General features: G+C 30.9%; 1 protein-coding gene and 1 long non-coding RNA gene across 2 annotated transcripts; both read right to left on the minus strand.

Moving 5' to 3' along the window:
- Positions 1–4,700: 4,700 nt before the first annotated feature.
- LOC18599026 (3,9-dihydroxypterocarpan 6A-monooxygenase-like) lies at positions 4,701–8,482 on the minus strand. The gene is made up of 2 exons (XM_018120988.2): positions 7,536–8,482; positions 4,701–5,490 (listed from the first exon to the last, which is right to left on the minus strand). Exons 1-2 carry the CDS (start codon positions 8,454–8,456, stop codon positions 4,846–4,848), a joined length of 1,566 nt encoding a protein of 521 aa, XP_017976477.2. The 5' UTR covers positions 8,457–8,482; the 3' UTR covers positions 4,701–4,845.
- Positions 8,483–14,989: 6,507 nt separating this feature from the next.
- LOC148762822 (uncharacterized) lies at positions 14,990–16,846 on the minus strand. Its single transcript, XR_016026217.1, has 3 exons — positions 16,751–16,846; positions 16,020–16,103; positions 14,990–15,184 (listed from the first exon to the last, which is right to left on the minus strand). It is a non-coding gene; the product is annotated as an uncharacterized LOC148762822 (long non-coding RNA).
- Between the last annotated feature and the right edge of the window lie 6,204 nt (positions 16,847–23,050).

The raw sequence follows: 23,050 nt of genomic DNA on the forward strand, positions 1-23,050 counted from the left end.
ATATCAAGGGCTACAAATTCAAGTTTTGTAAGATTTGACATGGTGATTTCTTAAAAAAAGAACATAAATGTTAGTATTAAACAATATATCATAATTGGCAAGTAAAACAATAAATTGGCTAATGAAAAATAATTAATATAAAATTGAAAATTGACTTATTATAAATTGGTAAAATATGGGCAAAACAATAAAGTGACAATAGACAAAAATTACCTGAAGAAAAATTGAACTTCGACTTTGAGAAGCTTGAGAGTGAAAGATTAGAGAATCGTGCTGATAACGTGTTATGAAAATATAACTTAAAAGAACAAATAAAGATAACTTGAAAGAACAATTAAAGAGAAGAAAAAAAGTATTTAGATGAAGAGAAGAGATCTTATCGAAGTATGTATTTACAAATAAACTGAGTGAGCCAATTTATAGGCAAATAACTCTCTTATCTCGATAGAATTTACAAGATAAAGATAACACTTAGGGATTAGATGGATTAAATCCTAATCCAATCTAATTTACATCAAATCTAGAAGTAAATAATATAAATGGATGTTCACAAAAATATTCATAACAAGCATAATATCTAAAAAAAAGTCCTTAAATTATTCAAAAAAATTCAAAAAAACCTTTATATTTTTATTACATTTCGTCAAGTCATTTTGCTTTTATTTTGAGTCAAATAAACCCTTCTACTTTTATTTTGAGTCAAATAAGTTTTTATAACTAATGATTGACTTAATAAAAAATGACATTTGTCATTTTATGACACTAGTGGTTGATGTGACTTGCTAACATATCATAATCAATAATATGTTATGTTGAAATATCATAATTGATGATGATGTAACATGTTAATTTAACATGATAATATAACCATGTGGCATTTTTCACCTTCATATTAATGTTATGTCAGTACCATGCCGATATAAAATGACAAATAGTATTTTGACTAATGATAATTCGACAATAATTAGTTTTAAGGGCTTATTTGACTCAAATAAAAATACAAGGACTTAATTGAACATAATAAAAGAATAAACATATATTTGAATTTTCTTCAATAATTTAAAAGTTTTTTTGAGTATTATGCTAAGAATAATTAACAATAGATAAAATTTCATTGATAATTAGCAAAGAAATTTAGTTGGAATTGCCTTATCGGTGGAATTTTTTGTCCGTAATTATAGTCCTTTCTAATGAATTGATGTTAAAATAATAAAAAACTAGAAAAGTACCCTTTCTGCGCAGTGGGTTTGCAATATTTTATAAACACTTAGATATTAAAAATTATGAATTAATGATAGGAATTGTAAAAGCTATTATTGATATAATCATGCTAATTAATATTTGATATATATACAATTTGTCAATAAATGCACAAAAACTATCATAATATGTACAAAAATTGTTCTGCATTCTCAATGAGTAAGATGTTGTCCTAAAAAAGAAAAGAAAATAATCCTGCTAATTAATATTTGAGATATCTACAAATAACATTTATTACAAAATGTAAAAAAATTGTTCCCATAAATCAACGAGCAAGCTATTTTGAAAAATAGGATAAAAGTTCAACAAAATTACATGTACCATGGAATCATTTTTGTGAAGGAAACCTAAGCATGCTAGTCCTTGATTTAATACACCATCCACCATCAATATTACTTGTCTCTTGAACCAATAACATAGTGGCAATTAGAATAAAAACTATAAAGATTGAAAAAGCTATGTTGGTGGTGATCAAATAAATCTTAACAGAAAGCATGCCTCTTTTATTTTGTTCCTAATTAGATTATCTAGTAATTGTTGCTACTGAAGAGAGAAGCAATTACACAGTTAAAATAGTAAAGTAGAGATAAAGAAAACTAAAACCAAAATTTTTATGAAAAAAGAAAATTTGAAAAAAGGAACCTGGCCACAAAATCTTCTACACCAAAGTTTTGATACAATAGCTAATAGTAGTGTCAAAGTCCAACCATTCATAGCATTAGCTTTACCCTAGTGTCATAGTAAAGCTTGGTTCATTCTCAGTGTGAATTGTAGAGAGGCAATAACAATTTACTTGCACAATAGATAACCAATCATAAATGTAATCCAATAGGAAATCAGTAATTTTTTAGCATTCATACTAATCCCAGTGGCCATTAGTTTACTTTACACTCAAGGAAAGTTCATTTGTCATACTTTTGACACGTAGATTGCCTCATATCTAGGAACTTTTAAATTCAAGAAAGTTTGACAACTATATAACTATTAGGTTAAATGGGCAGCTTTTGTTGTAAGTTTGCCAATGGCGATTAGAAATCCATTTGAGATTGGATACAAAATTTTAAAAGTTCTAGAAAGTGCACCTTTAAATTCCATTAGGATCCTTCGCAAGTTTTAGTCAAATTCAAACATAGAACCATATAAAATGTTTGACAAAATACCTACAAACATATAAGGTACATTCTATGGGAACTAAGAACCACATAAACTTTAGAAAATTTAAATCACATGTCAGTAGAGCTAAACTGTAAAAGTTTAGTAGTGTCTACATATATTTGTAAAAATAAATTTCTGAACATGACAACATATGCAATTAAGGTCTCAAAAGATTTTGTGAATCTAAATCAAATATCTATGAAGCGTGACTTTTACATATATATTTTTATTTGGTTTTAAAACAGGAAACATATTTAAGTCGAGCCTTCTGTAAAAGAAAAGAGCCAGCCTTCTAAAAAAAAATAGTTTAAATATGAGAAGAACAGATGAGAGTCAAATATGAGTAGAACAAACAAACTATAAGAGAGTAATTCGAAAATTTGTTTATTTGTATATCAACCATGATGATGTAGTTGAAGCAAATAATAAGAAACACTATCTAGTTCCCTTTCACTTTCTCCAGTAATTATCAAGCAAGAAGAATCATGACAGTAAAAATTTTAAATCCCTTGTATGAGATATAGAAATATTGCTAATTTTTTGATTGGTCAAATGCTTTCTACGAACAATAAATTAGTGATTGTTTAAGGAATAATCTACAAAGTTTTAAGACAAAAACATGTCTCTCTTAGTTGAATGTGATGCTATAATTCGTCATTAAATCAGTTAATTACCTTAAAAGGGGAATAATATGCAACCTTTCAATGATAAAATAGTCAGATGATGGTCCAAAAGAAAAAGATGGAAGACTCTGGAATTATTTATCCCTTTAGCTTTTGACAATGCTTGTACACTTATGTCTTAGTATATAATTAATTCAAACACTAATACATATTCCTTGCACCTAAAGCAACACTGAAACAAAATAAACAACATGGAAATCTCAAACATATCAAGAAAATCGAGGCAGAGCACTGAAGTTATAAACCATATAAAAAAAAAAGTCACAGTAACAAATCTCAAGGTCCAAATTGAATGATATCAATTGTTAGAGAGAAAGCCAAAGGAAACATCATAGTTACTTCAAGTAATTGATATGCTCCTAGTTTTTAATACTTTTGCTTAACATTTTAGTTAAGTGCCAGCTAAGGAATTCTTCGCTTTGTTTTTTCTACCATAAATTTAACCAACATTGAATGTTGAAAGACCCAAGAGCTATATAATCAAAAACACATTCAGGATTAACAAAGCTGATTCTATGACCAAAGCGATAAATCTGCATAACAATGAATGTAAACGAAATATTTAAGTTGAACAGCCTTAAAGTTGCAATAATCATATAAGCACAATCTCTTATTGCACAAATAGACAATAATAAGAAGAAGAAGAAGAAGTAAATCGAGGTCACCCTTTTGTTCACTCATCGAGTGCGTCTTCCAGCGTTAGAAGATAAAGAACACCAACCAAACTTGCAAAAATAAAAATTAAAAAAAAATCAGTAAAAGTCAATTTAAAAAAAAAAAGGAAAGAAAAAAGGAAGAAAATTGGTGTGAATGAGAGAGCGGGTTTCGGGTTTTCTAACAGAGAAAGAGCCTTTGAGTGAAGAGTCCTTGAATGTGAAAGAAGAGACAAAGAGAAAAGAAAGGAAGAGGAGAAAGTTTTAAATGGGAGTAACTTTTCCAGTTAGGATTTGGGTACCTACCTGCTAAAGCATGAGACGGTAAGCATGGCGAAAAGAACGATGTGAGGAAGAAAAGAGAAAAAGAATTGAAAAATCAAAAATACCCTTCAAACATGTTAAAATATCAAAAGATAGATGTCAAGTGTAGAAAGCATGTGTAGCTAGGATTCATTATAGTTTAGATTTAGATATTGTAGTTTATTCCAATGGAATTTTTTCATTAAAAAATTTTGACGGATTTTCAATAACAAGCAGTGGCATTGACTTTTTTAAAGATGGAGTTTTCCACAGAATTTTTCATGAAAGTTATGTTGAAAAAAATCAATTCTGATGAAATTTTGATTTCTTTCTAACAAAATTTTTATTGAAATAAACAGGAATTTTTGTAGTGAGAATGAAAACAATAAACTTGGCCACAAGTTAATGATTGATCAACATGAAAAGTAATTAAGCAACTTACAAATTCGGGAACAGTATTTTTTTTAAAACCGTGGATAAAGAAATGATTGATTAATTCATGAGATTGAATTAATTACAGATGTTGGAACATCACTCTTATCCATCTCAGATTTGCACTCATACTTAAAGGTGAAAACGAAAATTCAAGTCCTATGGAACAATTTTTTTTAAAATGATAAACAATCTATTTATTCTTCAGCACATGTGACGAACATGTATTGGATTATTATCGATTATTGTCTACAGACGACTTATTTATTCAAAAAGTAGTAAGCATACATAACATGATTAATCTAAACCCTTATGGACTGTAGCTAGATTACTGGTCGCATGCTCAAACCCAAATGAATCTAGCCTTCTTCAATTGGATTAAATTGTGTGACAGGATAACACACCAAGGGGCTTGCCATTGCCAAAGTAGCGGCAAACCCCGATGCCTCTCTCATATCAACCATTTCTCCACCTTTGACTTTCCAATCAAAACACTGAACCAAGGCTCCAACCGTTGCATGTATGGTTGCCAAGGCAAGCGATGCTCCAGGACATACACGCCGCCCACTCCCAAATGGGAGGTAATCGAAGTTCTGTCCTTTCATTTCCATTAGCTCCTTGTTTGAGTTTAGATTGGTGTTGCCCATAAACCTGTCTGGAATGAATTCATCTGGATTATTCCATGAATTTGGGTCCCGCATGATGGAGTAAAGGTTGACAATGATCCGACTCTTAGACTTCAAATAAAAGCCGTCGATCTTGCAGTCTTCGTTGCTTTGTCTGAGGAGAGTAACTGACGGAGGATGTAGCCTTAGGGTTTCTTTCACAACAGCTTGTAAGTAAGGGAGATTTTGCACGTCTGATTCTTTGATCAATCTGTCAGGCCCCACCACTGAAGATATTTCCTGTCTCAGTTTCTTGAAAACTTGTGGATGGTTGATGAGCTCTCCCATGGCCCATTTCACTGCTATTGATGATGTTTCTGTTCCGGCCATAAACATGTCCTGTCAGATTCACAAATTTTAACTAATAATCTATTTCACCTGTCATTAGATAAATTTTTGTGGCTGCTATAATTAATTTTGATTTTGCAAAAGATTTTCCAAAATTAAGTATATTTGATTTTTAAGCACTGGAAAAGCTTGACGTAGTCTGGGGGGTGGATTTCAAATAATATATAATTAGTAGATATGTGTTAAGACTTACTTTCTTGGATATCTTTATTCTACCAATATTTATAAAGAATTTAAGAGTAACTGTTGGTATATACTTTTGAGCCAATTGGATTGGTTAATGAATATATATTGTTATTTAATACATACTTAATTGCATAACTATATATGATAAAGATTTTCCTTCATATTAGTGCAATAATAAAGAGTTATTAAGTACTAATTAGATGAAGCTCATGAAACATAAAGGCCTAGCTAGAGAATTTTAAAGTTATTATAATTATAAGATCACTATGCATTAAAGTCATATTCCTAAAATTGTTCTTAGTCATTGTATTGTCAAGACAGGGTATTGATAATGCTTAAAAATTGGTACATGTTAATCTTCCTTACTTGAAAAGTAAGCAATCGATCTCATAGATTGAAGTATATGAGATACTTGAAAATAACATGTGGGTGCTTATTAAAGAACAAGTTCACTAAATATGACCTACTATGAGAACTTCATTTGGTATTTCACTTAAGTTTTTATAGAATATATTCTCATGTGATAGTTGTACAACTAGTCCTTAGACTTGAGACACCAGGTCAACTTGTATGAAGAATGACATACTTTGATTTCACCCCTACGGGTATAGAAGCCACCAGATGCCTAAACAAGGTATTTTTGGATATGTCATGAAACATACGAAGGTGAATGAGTAGTCAAGAGAAGATTTATCACCCCAAGTGATATGAGGGGATGTATCTCACTTGTTCTCAATTCTTGATTAACTTGTACAAAGTCTTTGGCCAAAGCATGATGAATTTGAGGAAAATTAGTTTCCTAAATTCATAAAGTTAGTCATAAATTATGAAAACTAATATGGAATGTTATAGCAGACATTGAGCCATGCTCAATGACATATCCAAGATATTTGATGAAAGGATCGTATTACACTAAAATACTTATCACTGAAGGGCTTTGTCAAATTTTTTAAATTGATTATCTACCATTTAGGTGGTCATAATGTATTGCTAGATGCCGTTCACGATCTATAAATATAAATTAATTATCAAATTGATATTTAATTAAGATTTATATTTATTGCTAACATGTTAAAAGCCGAATATGTCACACACATTAAGTGACATGATTGGGATTAAATAAAGATAATTAATTAAGTTGGACTTAATTGAAAAATATCAAAATAAAGTGAGAAATTAATTAAGTTCACAGAGACTTAATTAAATTAAAATACAATTGTTGTATTTAGGGTTATAACTTAGTTTGGCTATATAAATATATTATGTTAGCAAACTCAAACTTGAAGCCTCCAACCACTTCTTGGCTGTTTCTTAAATAAGAAAAAAAAAGTTTTCTTTGTCTGACAAAAATAAGATTCGACAAGAATTTTTGGTCTTTTTATTTTAGAAACAGAACTTGCTAGAAAAATAAAAATCCAACCTTTGAGAAGGTCTTATTCGATCACTGTGTGGATTACTATTAGAGGTCAAACACTTGGGTAGCTGAAGATTTGACAAATCCTAAAGGTGAAGAAGCAAAGACTTTGAATTTAATTGACTCTTGATTACGATATTTAGAATAAGATATGTAACTCTTAAACTTATGAATGTTCATAATTAATTTGAAAGTTATATGAAAAACACAAATATCTATCTTGTAAGATTCGGTTGTTTTTTTGATTAAATACTAGTTTATTTTTTCGTTGCGTTATAATTTTAATTTATTAATTATTTTCGTATTTGAGCATGAAATCGAATCCCAACAGTAACAATAAAAGAAAAATTAAGAAAAATATCCACTAGGGAAAAGCCAAAAAAAGAAAGCAGGATTAACATGGTTCAAGCCTGACTTTCAAGGAATTATTACTTACCAGGAAGAAGGCCTTGATGTCCTTTCGGGTCAACTTGACTTCAGCACTTGGGTCGTTGCAAGTCTCCATAAGGATATCCATTAAATCCTTCCCTTTTCTACCAGTAGTATTCTCTTCATGTTTCTTCATGATGTCCTCAACCAATCTATCAAACTTCTCAAGTGCCTTTTTGAGCTTTTTTCCATAGCCAAGCAGGTCAAATTTTCCCAGGGGGCCTAATATGTCCCCTGCACTTAATTTTCCTCCAACCACAGCTAACTCTTCAATCAACTTCTTAATCTTCTCTGCTTCGTCAGCATTCTCCCAGGGTCTTGTGCTCATCGCCATTCTACAAATTACATTGTTCATCATGGACATTAGTGGCACGCCCAGATCGCAAAACTCTCTTCCTTCAGATACCTTGATAAGATATTCCAAGAGTTTCGCCATCTCTTGCTCCCGAATTTGGACAAATTGATTAAGCGTCGAGTTAGAGAGAAGTCTGGTCATGCACAGCTTCTTCAAAAACCGCCAATACGTGCCATATGGTGCAAGGATAAAATCAGATCCATGATATATATTGTATTCAGGGGAACCGAATTCTGGACGGTAGACGAAATTAAGCTCCTGGGTTTTCAAGATTTCTTTGGCAAAATTGGCGTTGGAGACCAGGACACATGTTGCTGCTCCCATTTGAAGCTGCAAGAGTGGGCCATAACGAGTGGCTAGGCTATGCAGTTTCTTTGGAAAACTACTGGAGCTTAGCAGCAGGTGATGGAGGTGGCCAATGATGGGTAGACCTGGTGGGCTCGGAAGGTGTCGAGCCCGGGCGCGTCCATAACTGGACAACTTCTTTGAAAGGAACTGAAGGAGATAGGTGCAAATGAACGAAACTAAGAGCAAGGAGCCATAGTAAAGAAGTCCATCTTTAGTAGTGGCCATGGCTTGCCTTATCAAGTTCTAAGAGATGTGGATTATATCTATGTTCGGAGGCTATATGAGCTACACTTTATTTAATTATTTGGTCTAAAGACTAAAAATGCATCATTTCGTTTTATTGTACGTCTAAAGTAAATAATTTCTTTGGCCAACATTGAAATAGCTGGCCTCAATAAGGGCATTACCAACATTAACCTAATAAGATAATTACAGTATGTGTGGTTGGTGGAATGGTTATCACTTTATTTGGGTGGAAGGCAAGGAATAGAGTAAAAATATTAATAGATAAAAATATTCTTTATTAATTTCAAGAATTACCGTATTATATAAAATATATTTTATTCATTTTTTTACAATTTCTTTCTCTCTACCCAACTACCTCTGTCCTTCTCTCACTAATTTAAAATAAATTTAAACTTTAAAAATAAAAAAATTAAAATAAATCTAAAATAAAAAGGTTTAAGTTTTAATTATACATTATAAAAAATTAATATTTTAAACTTAAAAATTAAATTAAAATTTTAATTATAAATTTTTTATATTTTAATATTTGAAAAATAAAAAATCAAAATAATAATAAAATTAATATTTTAATTTAAAAAGTAAATATTATAATAAATGGTATTTTTGTTATATATCACTTATTATTTAATTATTTCTAAAATTATTCCTGTCAACTAAATATTATAATAATTCATAATAACAATTCTTGTCTTATTCTATTTTAATGAACCAAACTACATTATTGTTATTCATTTTTTATTTTATTCTTATGAAATGACTATTCCATTCGCACTCTATTTTTTTGGCACAACGAAACACACTCTTAATGTATTGGAATGGCCAATAAAAGAATTAACAACGGATTGAAAAGGGAAACTGTAACGAATATTTTACTACTAAATGCACTGAATGCTGCCGTCACTATTTGAGAAAAACATCCTGTACTTTAGACATTTATACGGGTAAATATGTCAAACTTTGAAACATAGGATGTTAATGAAGTGGAATTCTTTGCACAACCCCCTCAAGTCTTTGATTTGAACGTAACCAAACATGTATACGGGTTAATATGTCAAACTTTTAAACATAGAATGTCAATGAGGTGGAATTCTTTGCACAACCCTCTCAACTCCTTGATTTCAACATAATTAAACTTACCCATATATTTTATTATTTAGAAGACAAATATTTTTTATAGAACTCCTTGGAGTTTTAAATTTTATAAAATAATTAAGGTTGAGACATGACCCATTATGATATATTTATTGAAAATTAATATTTTATTTTAATTATTAAATAAATATACAGCCATCATTTAACTGCTCGTTTGTCTTGTATAAGGTCAGTCATTGGGTAAAGCCACCCAAGCTATGACTTTAGGCACAAATTTGAGGAGAATCTATAATTTTATAATAATTATAATATAATTAATTATATTATAAATATATAAAAATTAAGATAATTGACAAAATATTTACTTATTCTTTTATGCCTAATAAATATCTATTTTCTCTAACTTCCATATCGTATTAATTCTTAATTATTTATCTCATTTTCCATTAAAAATATGTAAAAGTCAAACATAATTAATAAAACTCTCACTTTCCTCATTATGTGGCTAATAAATCTCAATTGCTTATCATTGCTCAATTCTTAAAATGCTATTAACTTTCAACTATTTCTCCTATTTAAAAGGTTTCTTTCTTTTTTTTGAAAATCATAGAAAAGATGGCTTTGCATCTGCTATGATTTTTTAAAAAAATTGCATTTAAAATAAATATAGAACATAAATTTCGTGAAACACGTATCATTCATAAAAAAAATTAATTTGATGAAAATGTTGAAAATGAAATAACAAGATCTCTTGAAAAATCAATTAGAATTGATTACTTCTTATATATATTAAATCAAGCAATTTTTTCACTCCAAAGTAGATTTGAATAATTACTAATATTCTGCTTAGATCAAGTTCGTTGTTTGACTTAGTTAAGTTTTTCTCCAAGGCTAATGTCACCTACAATTATATATGTTTATGCTTCATTACCTTTCAACACAGGTTAAAAAGATTGGATCTATATCCACTGAATCTTACCGCTACTTTAGTTTTATTCAACTGAGCTTCGACTAATTATATACTAATATATACTTATTGTAGTGATGTTAGGTTGATGAGAGAGATGGGAACCTTTTATGTAGCCCACCTACTGAACCCTAAATAAAATAAGATTTAATAAATAAAAGCAAGGTATAATGTTTAAAAAGTAATCAAATTATTTAAAAATTTTTATTTTTTATTTTGTTCAATTAAACGTTTATACTTTATTTTTTTAAAAAAATTCTTATACTTTAATTTTAGATCAAATATCTTTATAATTAATTGTTGACTAATCGCCATTAGTTAAAAAGCTACTTGTTATTATACCCACATGACATTGACATGAAGAGTGAAAGACACCACACAGTCATAACATCATATCACATTATCATTCATTATGACATGTCAACATGCTATGTCACCATTTTGTTATATATAATGATAAGTGATATTTTGACTAATAACAATAAGTTTACCATTAATTATAAAGACTTATTTGGTTCAAAATAAAAGTATAAAAACTTGATTGAATACACTAAAAGAAAAAGAACTTATTGTTATGAATATTTTTTTGAATATTCATTTATGTTATGTATATCAAGATTTGGATGTAGATTAAACTGGATTAAGATTAGAATTTAATCCATCCATTTAATCTTTTATTATTATATTCATCTTGCAAATTCTATCTAAGGGGTTATTAGCTTATAAATAGGCACCTCATTTCATTTGTAAATACACACTTGAATAAGATCTTCTTTCTCCCTCTAAATACTTTCTTACATAGTTATTTTCTTTCTTCTCTTTCTTTAATTGTTCTTTCAAGTTATCTTTAGTTGTCCTTTCAATTTCATAACATGTTATGCGCACGATTCTCTAATCTCTCAACTTTTGGTATTATTTTGTTTTCATAATCTTCAAGCTTCAAAATGATTTCAATGATTGGGTTTTGATTTCTAGTTTTAGCAAATCAGGTAAGTATTGGTATTATTTTGTGCTCATCATCTCCAAGTTTTAAAATGATTTTAATGGTTGGTCTTTAAATTTTGGTTGTAGCAAATTAGGTAAGTGACTTGATATCTCTTTGGTGTTTTCATTCCCTATAAATCAACCTTAATATGAATTTTACTATCATATGTTATATATTATATTTTGTTCCTTGATTGGAAAGTGAATTTGCTATTATATAGCTACTAATGAAAATCATGAATCTGTTCATTCCCTAAAATGAATGCAACATTATTTAACAATTATGGTCATGGACATGAAAGAGGTTGTCATAATAATTTACATTAATCACTACTCTAACTCTAAGAATAACTTTACTTACTAAAAGGTGGATGGATAAGTCTGCCCACTAAAAGGTGGATGTATAACTTGACCCACTAGAAAATGGATGTATGCTTTTAACCCACCATAAGTGAGTGAATAGTAAAGAGATATAAGAAAAAGACAAAAATCTGCATAATAAAAAAATGTAGAAAATATCTTGTCATCGATGTGGTATGAAAGTCTATTGGTCATGTGCTTGTTGTATGTCTTGAATTTTATCAAGCATCACTGAAAGCTAACCATGGCTAAGTTGATATAACACATCAAGATGTTGTTGAAATTCTTGCCCACCCTAAAAAGGGAATTGATCATATGATTAGAAATGGAAATATCCATTGTTAATTTTCTTGTCCATCTTGAAGGAGAAATTAATCTTTTGATTGGTAATGGAAATGTCCAAAAATGAAATTTCTTAATAATTTGTTGGTATATTTTAGTATAACTCTATTATAAAGATGCTTTTGTATGTTTACATTATATTTAAATGATAAGTTCTTATTATGTGTTTTAATTAGTAAATTATATATTTAATGTTCTCTTATGTTAACTTGTAAGTTCCTTATTATGTATCTTATCTTATTGAAGAAAAACATTCATATTCATCTTGTTGGGTCCAAGTTCAATAATTCAAATATATGTTTAGTAGACATTGCTACAATGCACAATATATTTAAAGATAAGAAATTTTTTTTCCACTTGACAATGGAAGAAACCAATGTTAATACAATATCTGGTAATACAAAATTAATTGAAGGCTCTGGAAAAGCTAATATTTTACTACCTTAAGGAACAAAGTTTATAATAGAGGATGTATTATTTTCAACGTCTCAAAGCAATTTATTAAGTTTTAATGATTTTCGTTTGAATGGATATCATATTGAGACAATGAATTGTTGTAACGTGCTGGTCCGGGAACCTAACCTCTAGGCATGGAGAAAACTAGGTTTGGGAGTTGCCACCAATTTTTTGTCCTAGGTATGATTGGTCACCTATTGACTTGATTTTAATCAACAAGATCCTGAATTAATTTTAGATCCGTCGAAAGAACGTTAAACTGATCTATGATTTTTTAGAATTGGATTCGGGAGTACAGTTACACATGGGGAAGGATTAGCACACCCGTGACGTCCGTTCCATGAGTGCGACCTGGAGGTATCTCTTCACCTAGGAAATTTTTTGAAGAAAACTCACTTTCACAAGATCCTTCGAAAACTCCCATCATCGGGGCTTATACTCGTGTATATAAAACATCTACATGTCATGACATTTAACGATGCAATAATGATGTGTGATGTACCTACGAAGTTTAATATTTGTTTCTTATCTTAAAAAAATTCTATTGTTCTTTGCGTGCATATATATGTCATGAATAAATATTTTGTATTTACTTATAGTTCTTATATAACCATTTTATTTCAATATGCATTTTTGCTATGTGAATATTTATTTATTTTACTATATAAACTTCCCCAAAAATCATATTTTTTTAACCCAATATTTTTATTCCATAATTATTTTTATTTGTGTATATATGTTTTTACATAAATTTATGTATATATTTTTTATGATTATATATATATATATATATATATATTGTCACAACCCGGAACTCCCATCGAGCCCGTGACAACCGCCTCGATGTCTCGATCGACATTCATTACCCGGAATGTCAACCGGAACCTCGCAAGGCTTTAATATCAGCTTTTCATTTCCCCTGTGGGTAACTGTTTTCAAATACCACATTCAAAAAGATTTTAAACTGTTTCCAACTTAAACAAATAAAATAATAATTTTCGTCTCACAGGGGTATTTTGGTCATTTATCCCAAAAATCTCAAAATCATCTAAAAATATATTATGTAAGTGGAAAACACATATTTCATAATCAAAAATAATTTTGGATGTCTAAAACATTCGTTTAAAATGGAATTATAACTGTTATAATAAAATAAAAATATTAAATAAAATATTCATTTTTCACATAAAATGATATTTTAAAAACACTGCATAAATAATTTTATAGCATAAAAGCAAAATAAATTCTTACATACCGTAATACAGATAACCAAAGTATAGAATTTAATTTACAGTGACACGTGGGCCCACGAATAACCAAAAGTATCAAAAGAAATGAACCTACAGTCTTTGGATGTGGCAAGTTCAATTGTAATCCTAGCCAATATCAGTTATCTACAATCTATTCTGAGCCTGAAATGGGTGGAAATGAGGGTGGTGAGATTATAAAATCCTAGTGAGTAAACAAACATCACTCAAAATATCTAAAGTCGAGTAAAAGGAGATTATTAAAACATTTTATCAAACTGTAATTTATCATCTTTCAACTTATTTCAACCAAATGAAATCAATTTATTTAAAGCAAGTAATCAGTATGACTTATGAATTTCTTAAAAAGATTGGCTCATGCCAAAAATTATTATCATACTCAGTTATCTGGGATACCTTGGCCGAGGGCTATCCCAACTGAGTCCGTCAAGGCTATTAGAAAGTCATGTTTTTATTTTGAAAACATAGTTATTCATTGGCGTTGGCCGAGTTCCCCTTCACGTGGTGGTTTGGCGTGAAGTGAACTTTAAAGTTATACCTCGGGAGTTACCTTACTCGCCTCTCCAACAGAGGTAAAAATATAACAGGATTCCGTGCCCCTCTAATAGGCTAGTTGTCACGACCCGGTACTCCCCTCGAGCCCGTGACAACCGTCGCGGTGTCCCGGTAGACACTTATTGCCCGGAATGTCAACCCGAAACCCCGCAAGGCTTTACTATCAGTTTCTCTATTCCCTTGTGAGCAACCATTGTCAAATATCGTGTTCTAAAATATTTTAAGCTGTTTCCAACTTTAAACAAATAAAATACTAATTTTTCGTCTCACAATGGTATTTTGGTCATTTTTCTCAAAAATTTTAAAACTGGCTAAAACGTAATATACAAGTACAAAACACATAATTCATATTCAAAATGAGTTTAAAAGTCTAAAATCTTCATTTAAAACGAAATTATGGTTATTTGAATATAATAAGAAAATAAAAGGAATATTAAGTAAAATATTCTATTTTCTTATAAAATAATATTTATAGAGTTATACGTGAATAATTTTTATAACGTAAAAGTTAAATAAATTTATACATACTTAAATACAGTAAGCCAAAATATTTAATTTAATTTACAATAACAAGAGTGCCCCCGAATAAACAAAAGTAAAGAGGACTGTGAACCTACGGTTTGGAAAATGCAGATCCCACTGTAGTCCTCGATGAGATCAGCTATCTACAGTCTATACTGAACCTGAAATGGGTGGAAAGGAGGGTGGTGAGATTATAAAATCCCAATGAGTAAACAAACATCATCATAAACATCTAGAGTTGAGTACATGGAGACAATAAAGTAAATCATCATAAACTGGGTTATAGCATTAGAACACATTTTGTTCAAAACACGTAAAGAGGCTTATGAATCTCATAAAAATCTAGGCTTGTGCCATAAATCCATTCTCGGGGACACCTTGGCCGAGGCATCCTACCGAGACCGCCAATGCTATTAAAATTCACATTTCACATAAATCATGTTTTTGTTTTGAAAACATAGCCGTTCCTTGGCGTTGGCTGAGTTCCCCCTCACGTGGTGGTTTAGTGTGAAGTGAACCCTAAACTTTACCCCAGGAGATACCCTACGCGCCTCTCCGTTCGAGGTAAGAATATAATGGGGTTTACCGTGCCCCTCTAAAAGGCTGGTCCACAGAAACCCCCTACTGCAGTGATTAATTAATATATAATCCACCATATAATAAAACTCAATAACATGATATGGCAATTTTGTAATTCGTAGTTTTTCAAGGTAACCAAACAATTCGCATTTCAATACAATTGCCAACTAGCCAATCATGCTCGATTTATCATAAGCCAGTTAATTTAAACAATCAAATTGCCACAATTAACAGTCTCCGTGTACTCTATTTTTCAAAATCACTATTAATTTCAAAACAATTTATAATTTAATTTCATTGAAACTCATTTATTCATAAAACATGAAAATTTATCTTTTTAAATTCCTTTTTCCATAGAATTCATGAAAGCATCTAAAAACCACCCTAGATAATTAAAATTACAGTAAGTTTACTCACAATGTCTAGAATGCAGACTTTCGAAGCACTCTGTCTACTGGTCCTCGGATGCAATTTTCTTGCCTTTATCGGAGGACTCACCACCTTGACACAGTACAAAATCAAGAGTTTCACCAAGTTGGTACTAAATCAAAATTAAACTAATTTAGATTACCAATGCATGATATGGAATGCAAAAATGCACTGGTAACTATTTAAACCTAGTATTGGCCTAATTCGTCTTATCACCCGATTAAATTCCTAACGGGTCCGTTTAAACTCCAATTTAATTCTTTTCAGTTTCTATACCTCAATTGCACCCAAATTAACTTAATGTCCCTCAGTGTGGTGCAAATTATCGTCCCAACAACAAATTACGAAAATACCCCTAGTGGGTAAAAATTCGTATTTTTGCTCCGAAAATTCCCATTATTTTTCTAGGCTCATAATTCATCATTCCTTAACCAATTCTCTTAGAATAAAATCAAACTCATCCTCACTCACTACATGGTAAATTCAGCCATTAATGGTTGGGGGAGAAAATAAATTCTTTTCTTGTTGTTTTGTTTCTAAATATGCTAAACTAACTAAAAACACTAACATAAATTAAAATCAAATAAATCCAACAACTTTCTCTCTCGTAACCCATTTTTTCAGAATTTAATTCATCATGAAAACATGTAATTTAATCATGAAAAATAAAGAGAAATGCTTGGGAATAAGAAAACTCAAGCTTAATAGAAAAAACTCACCTTTTTCACTTAATTTCCTTGAAAATTCACACTTTTTCTTTGATTTTCTCTCTCTAGGGTTTTGTTTTTGTTTTCTCTCTCTTCTTGCTGGTTTGGCCGGCCATGGGGTGGAAGATGGGCTGATTTTGTGCCTTTTAAAAAGGAAAATAATAAATTAATAAAGGCATGACACATGGCATCATGTCATTGGTCCGTTTTTAAAATTTTAAAAATTTAAACATTTTATCTCCACCACATGTTTAGTCAAGGGTCAAAGATGAAGACAAAGGAAGACCATGTGCTGGAAAAAATATCCTGGTGGTGGAAAATTACAATTTTGCCCCTGAGGTGGCAAAATTACCATTTTACCCCTATACTCCAAATTATACCGAAATTAAAATTTTTCACTTCTAAACCTCAAATCATACTTCAATAAGTCAAATTATACTCTAATAAGTCAAATGGGGTCAAAAAAATCTTTTCTAAAATTCCCATTTTATCCCCAGGTGGCAAATGACCATTTTGCCCCTAGTTAGTGAAAATTCCGATTTGACTCCAAATTGATCCTCAAACTCCAAATTACCATTTTAAGTCATCCATGAACTATGAAACTCTTAATCTCACCTTAAAATTCCTATTTGATCTAGTTCGAGGATTAAATAAACTTTGTTGTACCTCTAAGTACAATACCGACTTTTGTAAATTTTTCGAGACTCTCCTAGCATGTAATCATGCTATCATCACATGTATGTCATGAATAGTATTTTATAAGGTCGGGCTTTACACTAGTCCACAGAACCCAACCCACTGCAGCAGGTCAAACCCACCATACAATAAAATTTTGACAACATGACAGGGCTAATATATTACTACCCAACTTGCAAGGGTAAAATAAAGCAATTCATACAATTCATAAAAAAAACACAGCCCAGCCAGTCATGCCAATACAATAACATAAGCCATTAATTCAATTTTAAATTTACAACATATCAGTGGTCTCCAATTACTCTATTTTCAAAATCGTTATTTCGTTTCAAGACAATTTATAAAATATTTTCATTTAAACTCATTTTGTTTACAAAACATAAAAATTTACCATTTGAACTCATTTTCATAAAATTCACCAAAACCGAATAAAAACATACTTTAGATAATTAAAATGATGGTAAGGTTACTCACTGTGTCTAGAGTGGGGATTTTCGAAATACTCAGACTACTGGTCCTCGGGTGCAATTCCTTTGCCTTTATCGGAGGACTTACCACCTTGACACAGTACAAAATCGAGAAATTCACCACATTGGTACTAAATTGAAATTAAACTAATTTAGACTACTAATGCTTGATATGGAATGCAAAAATGTCTAAATTTTTGCCTAAATGCAGTGTTAGCCTATTTCGATCTTTTACCCGATAAATCGATATACGCATCCGTTTAAACTCCAAATTAATTTTTTTCAGTTTCTATACCTCAATTGCACCCAAATTGACTTAATGTCCCTCAATGTGGTGCAAATTATCAGTCCTGATAGCAAATTACGAAAATACCCCTAGTGGGTAAAAATTTGTATTTTTGCTCCGAAAATTTCCATTATTTTTTTAAGCCCATAGTTCATCATTATTCATCATAATTCCTCAAATAAACATGAAGATCAGCAGCCAATATTCCCCTAGAAAATTCAGCATAATGGGTTTCAATGGGAGAAAATTATGTCTCTAGCTTATTTTTGCTATATTTCAATATAACTTAACTAAAATCACTTAATTCAATTATAATCTGAAATACCTCATACTTTGATATAGTGATAAATAAAGTTGATCGAATGCAAATTGAGGTCAATTAAAATGTTTAAAAGTGATAAAAGACGAAAGGAGTAGTTTAGGATAAAATATTTCGCAAGTGAGAAAATAACAATAAAATAATAATAATTTTATCAGAGGAGAATTTGTGAGATAAAAGGTGATTCAGAAGTCAAGTGAGGCATAATAAGGTATTTCAGGTACCAAGGAGACAAGATAAAATTTTTAAAATATTAATATTTAGCCGGATGTCGAAATCAGTCAAGAAGAAAGATCATATGGTTGATTCAAGTGGGGGAGAAGATGACAAGCCCGACTCTATAAAAATATTTGTCATGACATACATGTGATGGATAGCATGTTTGCATGCTAAAAGAGTCCCGAAAAAAATTTACAAAAGTCGGTATTGTATCTAAAGGTACAACAAAGTTGAGTTAACCCTCGAACTAGATCAAATAGAGAATTTATGATGAAATTACAAATTTTAAAGTCCCAGAATGGTTTAATATGGTGATTCGGAGTTCAAGGATGAATTTGGAGTCAAACCAAAATTTTAGTTATCTAAGGGTAAAATGGTCATTTGACACTTGGGGACAAAATGAGAATTTTTAGAAAAGATTTTTGGCCCCATTTGACTTATTGGAGTAAGATTTGAGGTTTAGCAGTGAAAAATTTTAATTTCGGTATAATTTGGAGTAAAAAGGGAAAATGGTAATTTTGCCACGTAGAATCAAAAATTTCATTTTTGAAAAGATTTTGATCAAATTTAATTATTTGGAGTGTGAAATGAGTATGAGGAGTGAAAATTATGCATTATGGCAAATTTTCAATTTTTGGGGCAAAAATGTAATTTTTGAAAAGTTCAGGAGCAAAAGTGTAATTTTGAAAAATTGACTCCACCAAAACTTTGGAAAAATCTGAAAATTTCACTTAAGACTTGGATAAGTCAAAGAGAATGCATGGTGGAAAAAGTAGGACAAGTGGATGGCTAGAAAAAAAAATGAATTAATAAAATATTCAAAATATGAATAAAATAATATTATTTCATTAAACTAATAAAAAAGGCATAAAAAAAATCAGCCCATAACCCATTCTTCTTCTTCAACATTCGGCCAAGCAAGAAACAAGAGAGAGAAAGGTGAAAATAAAACCCTAGCCAAGAAATTTAAAGGGAAAATAAGTGAAAATTCAAAAATCAAGAAAAAAAAAGGTAACATTTCTTAAATTTGTCTTGTGCTTTACCTTTCCCATGCATTTCCCATCATTTTTCATGGTTGAATCATGTGATTTGAGGATGATTTCAATTCTGGTCATATGGGTTTAGAGAGAGAAAGTTGTTAGATAAATTTGATTTCGAGTTATGTTAGTGTTTAGTGTTAGTTTAGCATGTTTATGAGTAAAACAACAAGAAAAATATTTATCTTCTCCATGAATTTCTCTAGGCCGAATCTAGCCAATGGTATGTGAGGATGAGGTTGACTTTATTTTAAGAGAATTGGGTGGAAAAATGATGAATTATGAGGTTGGAAATTAAATGGGAATTTTTGGTGCAATAAATTGAAATTTTTACCCATTAGGGGTAAAAGCGTAATTTATAGTCCGGACTGATAAATTGGACCAAATTCACAGTCATTGAGGTATTGTGGATATAATTGGATAACTGAAATTGAAATGGATGGAATTGGAGTCGAATTGGGGATTTTAGGAATTTACACCGTGTATATGCGAGTTAGGTCGGACACCGCAATTAAGCGATTGTCTAGACATTTCAAATCCTATCTAGTGCATACACATGGATAAGAGCCTGAAATAATTTATGATAAATTGACACAATTTATTGAATTTTGTGTCATGGATTATGGATAGGTGGTGAGTCAATTGTTTCGGGTAAGAGACTGCACCCAAAGGCGGAAGATAGGAGTATTTCTACTCCTAATACTGTGAGTAAACTTATTATCGTCTTAATTATCTAGAGTAGGTTTATACAATTGTGTGATTTTATGGAAAATGGGTTTAAATGGTAAATTGCTATGTTTTAGGAGAAATTGTGATTTTATAAAATGATTTTATAAATTTTCTGAAAAATCGAATACTGGTTTTGAAAATAGAGTAATTGGAGACTGCCTGCTTGTGTTGTAAATTATGGTTTTAAATTGAATGGCTTATGATATTAAATGAGCATGAATGGCTAAACTGATTTTGGTGTTAGAATTATTTATACTGTGTATTCAGCCTTGAGAGGCTAGGTTGCGATAAATTGCCATGTCATGCTAGAATAAATTTTATTGATTGGTGGATTATATATTAATTATTTACTGCAGAGGGGGTTCTGTGGACCAGCATATTAGAGGGGCACGGTAAACTCCATTATATTATTAACTCGAATGGAGAGGTGCGTAGGGTATCTCTTGGGGTAAAGCTTAGGGTTCACTTCACGCCAAACCACCACATGAAGGGGAACTTAGCCAACGCCAAGCAACGGCTGTATTTTTCTCAAACTAAAAATATATTTTAAGTGTATACAAAATTTTAACAGCCTTGGCGGACTCGGTTGGATGCCCTGCGCAAGGTATCACCGAGTATGAGTTTTGGCACGAGCCAAAGTTTTAAGAAATTCATAAGCCAAGTTGATTACTCGATTCATATGGATTGATTTTATTTGGTTGAAATGAACTGAAAGGTAATGAAATTACAGTATGATGACTTGTTTTAATTGTCTCCATTTACTCGACTTTAGATACTTTAGATGGTATCTGTTTACTCACTGAGATTATAAAATCTCACCCCTTCTTCCTATACATTTTTCAGGCTCAGGACAGTTTGTAGATAGTCGAGTAAGACGAGAACTAAGCTCGAAACTGCATTATAGAAAGTAAGAGTTCACAATCTTACATCCTCTTGGTCAATTGAGGCCCACGTGTCATTGCAGATCAAAACTTATATTTTGGTCATCTGTATTTCTATTCATACAATTTTTACTTTACTTACATGTGAGAAAAAATTATTTACGAATATTTCTATAAAAATTTATTTTATGAGAAAATAGAATATTTTATTGATTATTTTTTAATAGTACTAGTTATTAACAATTTGCTTTCAAATGAACGTTTTAGATACTTAATTTGTTTTAAAATCATTAAATATATATTTTCTGCTTACCTACTACATTTTTAGCAAGTTTTGAGATTTTTGACAAAAAATTATGAAAATGCCCCTATGAGCCAAAAAATAATATTTTATTGTTCTTATTTGAAAATGACTTATGATTTTTTTTAAATGCGAGATTTAATAATTGTTGCTCACTAGGGAGATGCGGAAGTTGATGCTAAGCCTTACGGGGTTTCGATCGGCATTCGGGGTGAAGAATGTCTATCGAGGCCTCGCGGAGGTTGTCACAGGCCCGATGGGGAGTTCCGGGTCGTGACAATTTAGATTGGTATCAGAGCATGGTTTAAAGATCAGATATTTTGATTTTAAAGCTTTAGATTTTAAAGTCTTTGGTTTTAAAGTTGTTTTAAGAAATCCACACTGACACTGCGTGGCCCCAAGTCCAGTTAAGTTTAGTTAAGTTAGGTTAGATTGAATAGAATGTATGCATCTACATATAGAAATCTACCTACTTTTGAGATGCATAAATAATTAAACAATTACTATTTGGTTGCATATAGGTTTTGAGGTGCGCTGGTGACACATACACCATGTCTAGGAGAGATGGTAGTCCCGACACCTCTCATAGTATTAGCGAGGGATGGCTAGATTCTACTGCTAGGAGCCGATGGCAGTCCGAATTGAGTAGTCCAAAAAGTGCAGATAGTGATAATATTAATGTAAGCATGAAAGGTTCCCTTTTGAGAGAATCTAAGGAACATGCTAAAGAAAGGGGGGAAATTAAGGATAGCCGAAGGAGGTATTCGTTCTAGGAAGAGCGTGATAGTAGTTCGACACTTTCCACCAGGCTGTGTGAGAAATGTAAGGGGACAACCAGAAAAGGATAAGGAGAAAGTAACAGTGGCAAGTAAACCCCTTAGAAAAGTGTCAGGTGTACGACATTTTCCTCCCGGTTGTGGAAGAAATGCTGCACCGGTGAGTGATGAAGAATATAAGAGAATACAACAAGCCTGGATTGAGGAGCAAAGGAAAAAATCTCAAGAGGAGGAAAACCTGGAAGAGGATCTTTAGGAGGACTCGGAGTAGAATCTTTCGATAAGATCAGATTAAGATGATGATCCCAAGGACATGTAATATTTTCGTAAGATTTTACACTACCTTAACTCTAAGTAGATGTTGTGTAAAAGAGATAATAATTATCTATACAAAAAAGTAAAAATAGTTTGGCTTTTAAAGTATAGGACTAGAATGTATTATAAAATGGCTGTTTAAGTAACTGAAGGTATATGGGAATCTTTAGTATGATAGGGATAAATTGATAATATAATTATTGAGGAAGGTTATAGAAGGAAACAATAAGGTTATAAATGACATTCGGAATGGATAATGTGATTATGTTAATGATTGTAATTTAAG

The sequence above is a fragment of the Theobroma cacao genome, chromosome 5 (assembly GCF_053813885.1).
Source record: "Theobroma cacao isolate CCN51 chromosome 5, ASM5381388v1, whole genome shotgun sequence".
NCBI classification, from domain to species: Eukaryota; Viridiplantae; Streptophyta; class Magnoliopsida; order Malvales; family Malvaceae; genus Theobroma; species Theobroma cacao.

What these genes read in the sequence shown, in the direction of transcription:
- LOC18599026 (XM_018120988.2), bottom strand. Translation starts at nt 8,456, where the DNA reads ATGGCCACTACTAAAGATGGACTTCTTTACTATGGCTCCTTGCTCTTA. An exon ending in ACATCAAGGCCTTCTTCCTG is followed by an intron (nt 5,491 to 7,535) that starts GTAAGTAATAAT and finishes TGAATCTGACAG; the next exon opens with GACATGTTTATGGCCGGAAC.